The sequence below is a fragment of the Bufo gargarizans genome, chromosome 1 (genome assembly GCF_014858855.1).
Source record: "Bufo gargarizans isolate SCDJY-AF-19 chromosome 1, ASM1485885v1, whole genome shotgun sequence".
NCBI lineage: Eukaryota > Metazoa > Chordata > Amphibia > Anura > Bufonidae > Bufo > Bufo gargarizans.
The window spans coordinates 324,752,639-324,767,729 of record NC_058080.1 but is presented as its reverse complement, the minus strand read 5'-3'; the positions used below and the strand labels follow the sequence as shown (position 1 = coordinate 324,767,729).

At 45.7% G+C, this 15,091-nt stretch overlaps 1 protein-coding gene across 1 annotated transcript in view; it reads right to left on the bottom strand.

The window, feature by feature from the left end:
• The window catches only part of LOC122927093 (la-related protein 6-like), a 97,995-nt gene extending 86,326 nt beyond the window's left edge, over window positions 1-11,669 (bottom strand). The window contains exons 1-2 of the mRNA XM_044278677.1: window positions 11,537-11,669; window positions 5,095-5,218 (exon numbers count right to left, since the gene is read on the bottom strand). Coding sequence (XP_044134612.1) covers window positions 5,095-5,218; window positions 11,537-11,669 — 257 coding nt within the window. The remainder of the gene's footprint in view (window positions 1-5,094; window positions 5,219-11,536) is intronic.
• Between the last annotated feature and the right edge of the window lie 3,422 nt (window positions 11,670-15,091).

The following is a 15,091-nucleotide window of genomic DNA, read 5'->3' as shown; positions in this document are numbered from 1 at the left end:
AAAATGTACCCAAAATTTTTAAAAAATTTGCAATTTTCAAAAATGTTAATTTCTCTGCTTTAAAACAGAAAGTGGTACCTCATAAAATATTACTTAACATTCCCCATATGTCTACTTTATGTTAGCATCATTTTGTAAATGTCATTTCATTTTTTTAGGATGTTAGAAAGCTTAGAACTTTAGAACCAATTCTTAAAATTTTTAAGAAAATTGCCAAAACCCACTTTTTAAGGACCAGTTCAGATCTAAAGTCACTTTGTGGGGCTTACATAGTGGATACCCCCATAAATGACCCCATTGTAGAAACTACGCCCCTCAAGTTACTTAAAACGAATTCTACAAACTTTTGTAGGTGTTCCACAAGAATTAAAAGGTAAATGGAGATCACATTTTTAAAAAATATATTTTTTGGGCAGATTTTCCATTTTAAGCCATTTTTTTCTTTAACACATTGAAGGTTAACAGCCAAACAAAACTTTATATTTATTACCCTGATTCTGCGGTTTACAGAAACACCTCACATGTGGTCAGAAAATGATCTAACGGCACACAGCAGGGCGCAGAAGAAAAGGAGCGCCACATGGTTTTTGGAAGGCAGATTTTGCTTAACTGGTTTTTAGATGCCATGTCCCATCCATCCCCTGATGCACCCTTACAGTATAAAATCCCCAAAAGTGACCCCATTTTGGAAACTAGGGGATAAGGTGCCAGTTCTATTGGTACTATTTTTGGGTACATATGATTTTTTGATCATTAATAACACTTTATGGGGCAAGGTGACAAAAAAAAATTGGTTTTAGCACAGTTTTTATTTATTTTTACAGCATTCACCTGTGGGGTTAGGTCATGTGACATTTTTATAGAGCAGATAATTACGGACATGGTGATACCTAATATGTATACTTTATTTAACTTTAACACAATAGCATCTTTTAAACAAAAAAAATAATAATTATGTTTTAAGGTGTCCATTATGGAATAAGAAAAGAATGCGGCGGCACTGCTACAAATTCAGGCTTCAATCCAGCCACTACTTCTAGCCAATCGCCAACACTGAGGTAAATGAAAACTGTGTGTGGTGCTCAGCAGTTAGAGGAGAAGCTGGTTAAAATGCAACAATGTAGAGAAGATATAAAAGCAACATGCGGCACTCGCCGAAGTAGCAAATAGGTTTCTTCTTTATTATTCCTTCATAGGAAAAGTTACATGCGGGATGCTCGGGCGGACACTCTGTTGCAGATGGTAGCGGCTACGACCGTTTTGCGCATACTGTGGCGCTTCTTCTGGCCGCTGTAAACGTCATCGCTCCTTGTTGCGCTTTATAGAGGTGGCGCTCTGCAGCCAGGACCATCAGCAGCAGCTGCTCGCCGCAGGTTAGTGACATTAAAACCATGAAAATACAGAAAAGGACAAACATACAAGCCAGTACCAAAAGTTAATGCAAATTTCACTATCATGGTGCGTTTTGCTATGCGGTGACGATACGCTATCATCTGGCATATGAAAACAATCGCTCAGCAACAAGGGATCTAACTTTATAAATGGTCATGGAGTAATGAGTTACCTGAGGGTACTTTCACACTTGCGTTGCTTGATTTCGGCAGGCAGTTCCGTTGCCTGAACTGACTGCCTGATCAGGCAAATTGTATGCAAACGGATGTCATTTTTTCTGACTGATCAGGCATTTTTCAGACTGATCAGGATCCTGATCAGTCAGAAAAATCCCTGATCAGTCAGAAAAATGCATTGCAATACTGGATCCGTTTTTCCGGTGACATCAGGCAAAACGGAACCGTTTTTTTTTTTTTTTTTTTTTCCATTTTTAAAGGTCTGCGCATGCGCAGACCGGAAAGACGGGTCCGGCATTCCGGTATTTTGAATGCCGGATCCGGCACTAATACATTCCTATGGAAAAAAATGCCGGATCCGGCATTCAGGCAAGTCTTCAGTTTTTTTCGCCGGAGATAAAATCGTAGCATGCTACGGTTTTCTCTTTTGCCTGATCAGTCAAAACGACTGAACTGAAGACATCCTGATGCAAACTGAATGGATTACTCTCCATTCAGAATGCATGGGGATATGCCTGATCAGTTATTTTCCGGTATAGAGCCTCTGTGACGGAACTCTATGCCGGAAAAGAAAAACGCAATTGTGAAAGTACCCTAATAGGGAGACAAATGCATATCACATTGTCCCACTTAAAGGAAAACCGACATGTAATTTTTGTCCTTCAGCCCCACTGCTCCCATGGCTCCAGTGAGTAAGATCCACCTTGCTCCCCTCTGCAGGAGCAGACTGTGCCGATACCCTCCCCTGGGGATGGGTCGGACTTGTTCCACTCCCGCAAAGTAAAGACAACGCGGACGGGCGCCGTGGGCGGCTCGAATATGCTCTATCAAACGGGGTCATCCTTTCCCTGAACAAACAGAATTGGCATGTTTACGGATACGCTCAAAAAGTGGGCAGATTGTTTTTCCAATAGAGAATCTTTTACAAGGGCAAAAGACAACAGACAACATTGGGTGTGCGACAAGTGATGAAATCACGCACTACATGTTTCACTCCTATCTGCAGCCACTTGCTGCATACATTTAGTGCAAAAAGAGAACAATGCCCACTCTTATAATTTCCTCTGGATTTTTTGCTTGTGAGCTAGGTCTCCACCTGGGGTTTGCTAAATACACTTTTAACCAACTTATCCTTGAGGGTTGGGCATTTTCTGAATGTGACCAAAGGTCGCTAGTTAGAAAAATTGCTCAAAGAGGGATCCCCTTTCAAAAGGTCCCAGTTCTCATTGATAACTTGCTTAATCACTTCTGCAGCGGGATGGTTTCTCGTTTCCTTCCCTTTCCACCAGCAGGGAATTTCGGTCAAGTTTGGCTGCCCTGCGAAGGGCGGCTGAGACGGTCCTCGGCGGGTAACCCCGATCTAGAAACCGGTCCCTATGTACATTGGCCTGTCTATAAAACCGGACGTCGGTGTCGCTGATCCGTCGCAGACGGACGAATTGTCCGTATGGGACGGCCCCTTTCACCGACGGCGGGTGAAAACTAGCCTGGTGGAGGAGCGAGTTAGTCACAGTGAGCTTGCGAAAGCCCATGGTGTATAATACACCATCTCTCACTATAACTCGCACATCCCAAAAATCTAGCGACCCACCTCCAAAATTGACGGTGAATCGCATGTTCATCTGGTTGCGCGTATTGAGATAATCCACGAACGCGTGGCAGGACTCCTCGCTGCCCGACCAGACAAATGTCATCGACATACCGCAGAAATAAATGTATAAACCGCAGAAAGGGGTTACCCACCGAGAATATGTAGGTCTCTTCAAATACCGCCAGGCACAGGTTCGCAAACGTGCATGACACCGGCGTGTCCATTGCGGTACCTAGTACCTGGCGGTACCACAATGGGACAAAAACGACTAGGAGCTTGACCGTGTGTTCGATTGGGGAAAGAAAAGGACGCGGCCAAAGCGGATGCCACGCCGAGGACCTCATGATTTCTGGGCTACAGACACAGATTTGAGTCTGTCAGAGGCAAATGGAGCCAATCCACCTAATAATCCCACCCCTTTAGAAAAAGAATGAGAAGGGGGCGTGGCGGACGCTCAAGAAAAAACAAAAGAGGTCCGCAAATCGATGAGACGAAAATGCTAGGTCTCCTGGCGACAATAGAAAATAAAGACCCTACCCCGAACACTCGCACTATGGACATAGTGGTGAATCTTACGGGTTTAGAACTGCCCCCGGGCTGCATCCCACTCCTCAAATCGAGGGCTGGGATTCAGCCTACCTGAGAACGTGGATGGTGGAACGCACCATCGCTTCCGGTCCATACAGGAACCGGAAGTGATGCTTTCTTGCAAGCGTGGATCTGTTTGTCTGCCATGTCTATCCCTATATATAGACAGCAATTGTAATATTGTATACACTGCTGCTCCTGAGGAAGGGGTGCTTAATAGACCCCGAAACGCGTTGAGCCCACCTATTGCCTGTATTTTGAATAAAGGAAGTTACAAGAAGATCTCAGTGTGGACCTGCTGCTTCATCCTACCATTCTACTTGCGATCCAGACGAGGGGGGAATATCCAATAGGTGTCTTGAGCTTTATCCTATTGGATTCCTCCCTGGTGAAGTAAGTTTGAATATATTGCTGATCTTATTGCTGTTTGAAGCAATTCAACGGAGGAATCATTATAAGGCCCTCCATTTAGGGTGTGTATCCTGCACCTTTGTGTTTGCCTATTTACTTCCCTGTATACATCTATATCTGCATGGTTGTTCTTTATTTTATCTATTATTAGCGAGTTCCATCTACAATATAATAGCTTCCATCAGCTACTACTATACATGTAGGGGTGCGTGGCGCCGGACACCTTTTTTTCGGGTGGTTATGGTTGATATATTTTTTCCTGCTCTCGATTCTAATTGTGACAGTGCCTATACTTCACATCAACCTACACTGGCAGCCTGCTATATCCCTCTCTCCTACATCCTTCCGCTTAATCTTTCATAGCACAAAATATATAAAAACTTTTTTCCTCCAATCTCCGTCCGACCTCTGGCGCCCTTCTGTGCCCTTCATTCATGATCCTCTTATAGATAAATTTCCAGAAGAGGTAATCTGTTTGATTGTCACACTCTAATTTTTCTCATCTGTACGGTATTTGAAGAGACCTACATATTCTCGGTGGGTAACCCCTTTCTGCGGTTTATACATTTATTTCTGCGTTATGTCGATGACATTTTTCTTGTCTGGTCGGGCAGGGAGGAGTCCTGCCACGCATTCGTGGATTATCTCAATACGCGCAACCAGATGAACATGCGATTCACCGTCAATTCTGGAGGTGGGTCGCTTGATTTTCTGGATGTGCACGTTATAGTGAGAGATGGTGTATTACACACCACGGGCTTTCGCAAGCCCACTGCGACTAACTCGCTCCTCCACCAGGCTAGTTTTCACCCGCCGTCGGTGAAAGGGTCAGTCCCATACGGACAATTTGTCCGTCAGCGACGGATCAATGACACAGACGTCGGGTTTTATAGACAGGCCAATAAACTCAGGGACCGGCTTCTAGATCGGGGTTACCCGCAGAGAACCGTCTCAGCCGCCCTTTGCAGGGCAGCCAAACTTGACCGAAATTCCCTGCTGGTGGAAAGGGAAAGAAACCAGAACCCATCCCGCTTCGCCTTCGCTTTAAAATACAGTCCCGCTGCAGAAGTGATTAAGCGAGTTATCAATGAGAACTGGGACCCTTTGAAAGGGGATCCATCTTTGAGCAATTTTTCTAGCCAGCGACCTTTGGTCACATTCAGAAAATGCCCAGCCCTCAAGGATAAGTTGGTTAAAAGTGTATTCAGCAAACCCCAGGTGGAAACCTAGCTCACGAGCAAATAATCCAGAGGAAATTATAAGTGTGGCCATTGTTATTTTTGTGCACTAAATGTATGCAGCAAGTGGCTGCAGATAGGAGGAGTGAAACATGTAATGCGTGATTTCATCACTTGTCACACACCCAATGTTGTCTATGTTGTCTTTTGTTGTTCAAATTCTTTTATTCGAGAGAGCCAAGAAAAGAACAATACATCAAAAAGACAAAAACAGCCCGATTACAAGTCGTGGCTGTGTACAAGTAAATTTATACAATCAGATTGTCATAAATACAATGAATAAGTAAAATGCACAGAGTAGCATAACCAGCGATCATTCCTATCAGTTAAATGGCATATCATAATCTTATTAGCAGGTGCCTAGGAGCAAGAGCCCTGACGTATACGCACACCAATGAACAAATGACAAAGACAGAAACAGAAGAGGGGGGAAAGGAAAAAGGAATCCATGACAAGAGACTTAGAGAAGCAATCAGATAAAATGAATTCCAGATTGAATGATCCGATCTATAAATACTTCTCAGTTCAAACGGAGTTAACATCTAGGCATGAGAGAGTGAAAAATCGAATTAGGGGGCAGTTATCTCCCTAGGGACCAGCAACATCTCTGTTCAACCAATTGAGATATTCGCTAGAACCCTTAACCCCTTAAGGATCGGGCTCATTTTCACCTTAAGGACCAGGCCATTTTTTGCAAATCTGACCAGTGTCACTTTAAGTGCTGATAACTTTAAAACACTTTGACTTATCCAGGCCATTCTGAGATTGTTTTTTCGTCACATATTGTACTTCATGACACTGGTAAAATAAAGTCAAAAAAATTAATTTTTTTGCATAATAAAATACCTAATTTACCAAAAATTTGGAAAAATTAGCAAATTTCAAAGTTTCAGTTTCTCTACTTCTGTAATACATAGTAATACCCCCAAAAATTGTGATGACTTAACATTCCCCATATGTCTACTTCATGTTTGAATTATTTTGGGAATGATATTTTATTTTTTGGGGATATTACAAGGCTTAGAAGTTTAGAAGCAAATCTTGAAATTTTTCAGAAATTTACAAAAACCCAATTTTTAGGGACCACTACAGCTCTGAAGTCACTTTGCGAGGCTTACATAATAGAAACCGCCCAAAAATGACCCCATTCTATAAACTACACCCCTCAAGGTATTCAAAACTGATTTTACAAACTCCGTTAACCCTTTAGGTGTTGCACAAGAGTTATTGGCAAATGGGGATGAAATTTGAGAATTTCATTTTTTTGCCTAATTTTCCATTTTAACCCATTTTTTCCACTAACAAAGCAAGGGTTAACAGCCAAACAAGACTGTATCTTTATTGCCCTGACTCTGCTGTTTACAGAAACACCCAATATGTGTCCGTAAACTACTGTACGGCCACACAGCGGGGCGTAGAGTGAAAGGTGCGCCGTGTGGTTTTTGGAAGCCAGATTTTGCTGGACAGTTTTTTTGACACCATGTCCCATTTGAAGCCCCCTGATGCACCCCTAGAGTAGAAACTCCATAAAGTGACCCCATCTAAGAAACTACACCCCTCAAGGTATTCAAAACTGATTTTACAAACTTCGTTAACCCTTTAGGTGTTGCACAAGAGTTATTGGCAAATTGGGATGAAATTTGAGAATTTCATTTTTTTGCCTAATTTTTCATTTTAACCCATTTTTTCCACTAACAAAGCAAGGGTTAACAGCCAAACAAGACTATCTTTATTGCCCTGACTCTGCTGTTTACAGAAACACCCCAAATGTGGCCGTAAACTACTGTACGGCCACACAGCGGGGCGTAGAGTGAAAGGTGCGCCGTATGGTTTTTGGAAGTCAGATTTTGCTGGACAGTTTTTTTGACACCATGTCCCATTTGAAGCCCCCCTGATGCACCCCTAGAGTAGAAACTCCAAAAAAGTGACCCCATCTAAGAAACTACACCCCTCAAGGTATTCAAAACTGATTTTACAAACTTTGTCAACCCTTTAGGTGTTGCACAAGATTTAATGGAAAATAGAGATACAATTTCAAAATTTCACTTTTTTGGCAGATTTTCCATTTTAATATTTTTTTTCCAGTTACAAAGCAAGGGTTAACAGCCAAACAAAACTCATTATTTATGGCCCTGATTCTGTAGTTTACAGAAACACCCCATATGTGGTCGTAAACTGCTGTACGGGCACACGGCAGGGCGCAGAAGGAAAGGAATGCCATACGGTTTTTGGAAGGCAGATTTTGCTGGACTGTTTTTTTTTATACCATGTCCCATTTGAAGCCCCCCTGTTGCACCCCTAGAGTAGAAACTCCAAAAAAGTGACCCCATTTTAGAAAGTACGGAATAGGGTGGCAGTATTGTTGGTACTAGTTTAGGGTACATATGATTTTTGGTTGCTCTATATTACACTTTTTGTGCGGCAAGGTAACAAGAAATAGCTTTTTTGGCACGTTTTTTTTTTGTAATTTACAACATTCATCTGACAGGTTAGATCACGTGGTAATTTTATAGAGCAGGTTGTCACGGGCGCAGCGATACCTAATATGTATACAATTTTTTTTATTTATGTAAGTTTTATACAATAACTTCATTTTTAAAACCAAAAAATTGTTTAGTGTCTCCATAGTCTAAGAGCCATAGTTTTTACAGTTTTTGGGCGATTATCTTGAGTAGGGTCTATTTTTTGCGGGATGAGATGACGGTTTGATTGGCACTATTTTGGGGTGCATATGACTTTTTGATCGCTTGCTATTACACTTTTTGTGACGTAAGATGGCAAAAAATTGCTTTTTTTACACTTTTTTTTCTTTTTTTTTACGGTGGTCATCTGAGGGGTTAGGTCATGTGATAATTTTATAGAGCCGGTCGATACGGACGCGGCGATACCTAATATGTATACTTTTTTTTTATTTATAAAAGTTTTACACAATTATTTTATTTTTGAAACAAAAAAAATCATGTTTTAGTGTTTCCATAGTCTAAGAGCCATAGTTTTTTCAGTTTTTGGGCGATTATCTTGAGTAGGGTCTCATTTTTTGCGAGATGAGATGACGGTTTTATTGGTACTATTTTGGCGTACATGCGACTTTTTTGATCACTTTTATTACCTTTTTTGGGAAGTAAGGTGGGCAAAATTTCAATTTTCTCATAGTTTTTATTTTTTTATTTTTATGGCGTTCACCGTGCGGGAAAAGTAACATGACCATTTTATAGATCAGGTCGTTACGGACGCGGCGATACCTAATATGTTTAGTGTATTTTTTTATTTTTATTTTTATTCAGTGATAAATGTTTTTTTATTTTATCTTAACTTTTTTCACTTTTTTTTAAAAAAAATTGGACCCAGACCCACTTGGTTCTTGAAGATCCAGTGGGTCTGATGTCTGTAAAATACAGTACAGAACCTATATAGGTTTCTGCACTGTATTTTACTTACACTGAACAGATCTATGCTTTCAGCACAGATCTGTTCAGCACCATGGACAGCAGGACGCCTGAGCAGGCGTCCCGTTGCCATGGGAACCTTCCCCGTCTGCCACAACTTCGCAGACGGGGAAGGGTGAGGACGGGGCTTCGGGGGGCTCTCTGGGGGCTCTCTCCCTCTCCCATCGGCACAGCAGCCCCCCGATCGGAGAGGGAGGGAGCTCCTTGCGCTGTTAACCTTTTCCATACAGCGGGCCATACGGACCGCTGTATGGAAAGGGTTAAACGGCTGACATCGCATCACCGATGTCAGCCGTTTATACCAGGGTGCCAGCAATGTGCTGGCACCCTGGTATACCCACTGTACACCAACGATTATGCAATGGGAGGCGGGCGGGGGAGACGCGATCCCGCCTGCCGCACCGCCCGCCTCCCGCAACGCCCCCACTGCCTGCGACCCCCCCCCTGCACCACCCGCCGCCATCAAATCATACAGGGGTGCAGGGGGGGGGGTGCGCAATATTGATTTTAGGCACTCAGAAGTTTCTAATCCCCGCGGTCAGGGACCGCGGGGATCAGAAACTGCAAAAAGCGCAGCAAACCGCAGGTCTGAATTGACCTGCGGTTTGCTGCGATCGCCGACACGGGGGGGTCAAATGACCCCCCCCCCCTGCGTTGTTACGGGATGCCGGCTGAATGATTTCAGCCGGCGTCCCGTTCCGATTAACCCCTGCGGCGCCGGAATGCAGATTTTAAGTCAGGACGTACCGGTCCGTCCTCGGTCCTTAAGGACTCGGGAAATAGGGCGTACCGGTACGTCCTCGGTCCTTAAGGGGTTAAACAAAATCCAAGGAGTCCAGATTTTTAAGAATTTGTTGGAATTACCCGTGTCCTCCGCCCAGAGCTCCTCCATTCTGCAGATTTTCTAAAAGGTGATGAGCCAGTCCCTAAGGAGAGGGGCAGATGTGGATTTCCAAAATCTAGGTATAACCAGGCGAGCGGCTTGGACAAAGAATCTCAAAATACCTTTTTTCGAGGTGGAAGTAGAACTAGGGAACATGGAGAGTAAAGCACCCTCCGGTGTCCACCTAGAAGAGCTGCCACAGACCAAATCATGAAGATCATTAATAGCTTCCCAGAACGGTGTGATTCTGTTGCAGAACCACCAGATATGGGACATATTGCCCTCCTCACTACCACATCTCCAACAAGTGTTGGGGCATGTGGGAAGGAAGGAATGTAACAGGGCCGGGTCCTGTACCACCTAGACAAAACCTTAAAATTATTTTCCTGGAGTCCGCAGCTTATAGAAGACTTATAAGATAGCTCGAATGCCTTCTCCCACAGGTCGGCAGGGAATGACTTCCCTAGTTCTCTTTCCCATACCCTTACAAAGGGTAAAGTGGAGAAGGTGTAGTCTTTCCCCTGAAGTAGCCCGTAAGTCAGAGACACTAAATGTGTAGGGGGAAATGCTTGAGTGCACATCGCTTTAAAAGAGGTGAGATCTCTAGCAAGAGCTGTTTTGGGGCCTAAGGAGGATAGGTAATTTTTAAGGCTGTTGTACCGAAACCACGCCCCTTGAGACGAACCCTCCGGAATGGAGGATAGCGGCCGTAAAGATCCCTTCTCCATAACTGAGGATATAGTATGGTTATCTGCAAGGTCTAAACCCAAAAACGACTTACTCTACATGCCCAAAAGGGAAATCAGGGTTATTAAAAAGAGGGGCTTGGGGGCTAAGGGAGTTGGGTAAGGCCAAGTGGTATTGCAATTTTATCCCATATCTTCAGAATACCCGAGGTCAATAGGGGGAGGCGTGGGGGTCTTTTAGACTGAGAAATCCAGAGCAGATTAAGGGCTGGAAACCCCACCTCGTGCTTCTCAAACTGGATCCATCTTTTAGCTTGTCCATTATGAAACCAATCCAGTATGTATGAGAGGATAGCCGCTTTATGATAGTTTGGTAGGTCCGGGACCCCCATACCTCCCCTTGATCTGTGGCGCACCAAAAATCTCATCCCCATCCTGGGAGAAGAGCCTGCCCAGATAAATTTAAGGAACATAGATCTAAGGGTCCTGAAGAAGGCGTTCGGAAGGGGTATGGGGATAGTGCGGAAAAGGTACAGGATACGTGGGAGAATATTCATTTTGAGCGTGTGAATCCTACCAAACCAGGATAATGGAAGCCCCTTCCAGCCCCTTAAGTCCCTTTTAATGTCCTCTATTAGGGGGGTAAAAATTCAGAAGAAATAAATCTGCTGAGTCAGACAGAATAACCGTGCCCAGGTAAGCTATGTGTCAACGCGCCCACCGGAAAGGAAAAGAGGTTTGCAAGTTGTTGACCAAATCTTGGGGCAAGGTGATGTTAATGACCTCTGACTTATGGAGGTTAACTTTAAAATTGCTGAGATCTCCAAAGGTCGAAAACTCCCTCAATATATTTGGGAAGCCAATTAGCGGGTCTGTGCAGTAGATAAGGAGGTCATCTGCTTATATGGCAATTTTCGACTCGAGGTCTCCCATCCTAAGGCCTTTGATAGACTCATTAGCCCTGAGAGCTCTAGCCAGAAATTACATAACCAAAATGTATAACAGGGGAAAGAGGGCACCCTTGTCTGGTGCCATTATGGATACGGAAAGGTGTCGATAATGATCCATTAACTCAGACCTGGGAGCTAGGGTCACGGTAAAGTGCTAAAATTCTATCTATCATACCAGGGCCGAACCCAAACGCCTTCAGGGACTCGTGCAGAAAGGACCAGTCCACGCGATCGAACGCTTTCTCTGCGTCGATCGATAAGAGACACAAAGGAGACCCCAGTTTGCTAGCTCTGTTAATGATGGCCATGGATCGAATGGTGTTATCGCGTGTTTCCCTCCCCGGGACAAAGCACGCCTGATATACATGAATCAAAGAGGACATAACGGCTTCATTCTGTCCACTAGATTTTTTGCGTAGATCTTCACATCTACGTTGATCAGGGATATAGGGCGATAATTGCTACATGCTAACGGGTCTTTCACCGGTTTTGGTATAACACATGTGGGCCATCAGAGCCTGGGGAGGGAAAGAGAAGCCATTTGCTAGGGAGTTACACATTCTAGTAAAAGGAGGGGATCTCTCATCCAGAAAGTGCTTGTAGAAGCGAGGCGTGAAGCCGCCAGGGCCTGGACTTTTACCGACTGTTAACCCTTTAATAGTTTTGTGGACCTCCAATTCCATTATCTCTCCTTCCAGTTCCTCTCTATGTTCAGAGTGTCGGGATTCAAACCCGTGACCAGCCACATCCCAGGCAGTAGCCTTGCTTACTAGGCTACCATCCTCTCTGGACATTCCTCCCTGAAACCTATTATGTAACCTCAGTCATGCCAAGCCTTGCTCATCACCCTTGATTCCCCACACCTGGTACTTCCCTATATAAGTCCAGCCCCTTGCACTGTAGCTTGCTGATTATTGAGCTCCTGAGCCTTGATCAAGCTTCTCCTCATCTGCTGCTCTTGTTACTACTGGAAGTCCACTGCTGACCAGGATTTGCCTACCGACTACTCTTCTGCTTTGCCCCTACCTACTGAACTGCTACCACCGTTGCCATCCGGATTGTCTGACCACGCTTACTGCCGCCTGCCCTGACCCACCGCCTGCCTACCGACTACGCCTCTGCCAGACTTCCTGCACCTACTACCTGCCTGCGGTCCTTGCCACTGGGCTCCACTCCTACCTCCAGCCAGCTGTCCTCTGACTCAGGTGAGCCTGTAGGACTGTGACAGAATAATTAGCCACACTATGGAGTCCGCAATGGCCACTCTGCGTAAGCAGGTCTCTGAACTTCAAGAATTTGGTACTACATATCAGGAGAAATTTACCCAGCTCCAAGTCGTAGTCCAAAGCCAACAGAGCGAGATTATTGAACTACAGAGGCAACTCCTGGACGTCCGCGGCACGGCTGCAGACACCCGCATGCCACTCCCATCAAGATTCAGCGGCGACAGACACCAGTATCGGGGGTTTCTAAACCAATTCCGCATCTATTTTCAGATGTACCCGGCCCTCTTCACCACAGTGAAAAAGAAGGTGCTATTCATGGTCAATCTCCTGACGGATGAAGCATTAGCACGGGCATCACCATACGTGGAGACTAACAGTCAGCTCCTGAACAACCTAAACAACTTCATCACCGCCATGAGCCAAGTCTTCGACGACCCCAACCGCTGTGCGACAGCCGAGGCGCGACTACATAGTCTGCGGCAAGGGAGACGCTCCATCGCCGAATACACCGCTGAGTTTCGCCGTTGGGTCACAGACACCACCTGGAACCCAGCGGCACAGAGGAGCCAATTCCGGCGAGGCCTGTCCGAATTAATAAAGGACGAACTCGCCAGAGTTGAGGCCCCGGACAATCTGGATGACTTCATTCAGTTATGCATCCGGATAGATCAAAGACTCTCCGAGAGGAAGAAAGAAAGACTCTGGTCCTTGGACCACAGACCCACTTACTCCTTCTCTTCCACCGCCCAGCGCGACCCCCAGTCAACAACTGAACCTATGCAGGTCGAAGCTCTACGTAGGTCTCTATCCACAGCTGAGAAGGAGAGACGGCTGGCCGAAAACCTCTGCCTCTACTGTGGGGAGCCAGGTCATTTTGCCATCAAATGTCCTCATAAGATCCGAAAGACTATTGCCGTCACGGAACTAAAGGAGCAACCACAGACTCCAACCCCACCAGCAGCCCCTGAAAATAACAACACGGCGGCTCATGGATCCCACTTCATCGTCCCCATCCTCATCGAGATTGAGGGGCGGCAACTCCCCTGTTCAGCGATGTTAGATTCCGGGGCGGGAGGCAACTTCATGGACCTAACCTTCGCCCGCGAAAAAAGAATATTCCACTGACAATCAAGGCACCTGGAAACAGTCGACGGATCCCCACTCTCCTCGGGGCCGGCCACTCACTAGACCACCGAACTACAACTCATCATAGAACCAGATCACCGTGAAAAGATCCACTTCTCTCTGATCGCCTCCCCGAAGTTCCCAGTGATCTTGGGCATCCCATGGTTGGCCACCCACAACCCCTCATGGGACTGGGAAACCCACTGCATACGATTCCCGTCCGAGTTCTGCTCGCTAAATTGCTCCCACAAACCCGTCCTTCCACCCGAAGACACCATCTCAAAACTATCCGTCAAGGATCTGCTACCCTCTCAATACCGCGAGTTCCAGGATGTCTGCGACAAGAAAAACGCAGACAAGCTGCCACCACACCGACCCTACGACTGCCCTATAGAACTGTTGCCCGGGGCCGAAATACCCTTTGGCAGTATCTACTCCCTCTCAGAGCCTGAACTCAAGGCTCTGAAAGAGTACCTGGACGAGGACCTGAGGAAGGGGTTCATCCGGCCCTCCACCTCCCCCGCGGGAGCCCCCTTTTTCTTCGTAGAGAAAAAAAAAGACTCCTCCCTGCATAGACTACAGAAAGCTTAACGACATAACCGTAAAGAACCGGTACCCGCTCCCACTGATTTCAGAACTCCTTGAGAGACTCCGGGCAGCGAAGATCTTCACTAAACTCGACCTTCGAGGGGCCTACAATCTCGTCCGAATCCGCCCTGGGGACGAATGGAAGACCGCCTTCCGGACACGTTATGGTCATTTCGAGTACCTGGTCATGCCTTTCGGACTCTGCAATGCTCCCGCCACCTTCCAGCACTTCATTAACGACGTCCTCAGGGACATGCTGGATCTGTTTGTAGTCATTTACCTGGACGACATCTTGATCTTCTCTGAAGACCTCGAGCAGCACCGCAAACATGTCCGCAGGGTACTGCAGAGACTCAGACAGAACTCTCTCTATATCAAGCTAGAGAAATGAGAGTTTGAGCGAACCACCACTCAGTTCCTCGGATACATCATCTCCCCAGAGGGCCTAAGTATGGACCCGGGGAAGGTTCAAGCTGTGATGAACTGGCCCGTTCCGAAAAACGAGAAGGAGATACAAAGATTCATTGGCTTCGCCAACTTCTATCCGAAGTTTATCCAGAACTTCTCCAAGGTCATAGCACCAATCACCCAACTCACCAAGAAGGCAGTCCCCTTCTCCTGGACACCCGAGGCCCAGGAGGCCTTCACCAAGTTGAAACTCCTCTTCACTTCTGCCCCAATCCTAATCCACCCGAACCCCGTGCTCCCATTTACAGTCGAAGTGGATGAATCGGACTCCGCGGTGGGGGCAGTTTTGTCACAACGGACAGGGGAGAGGATGCTATTACACC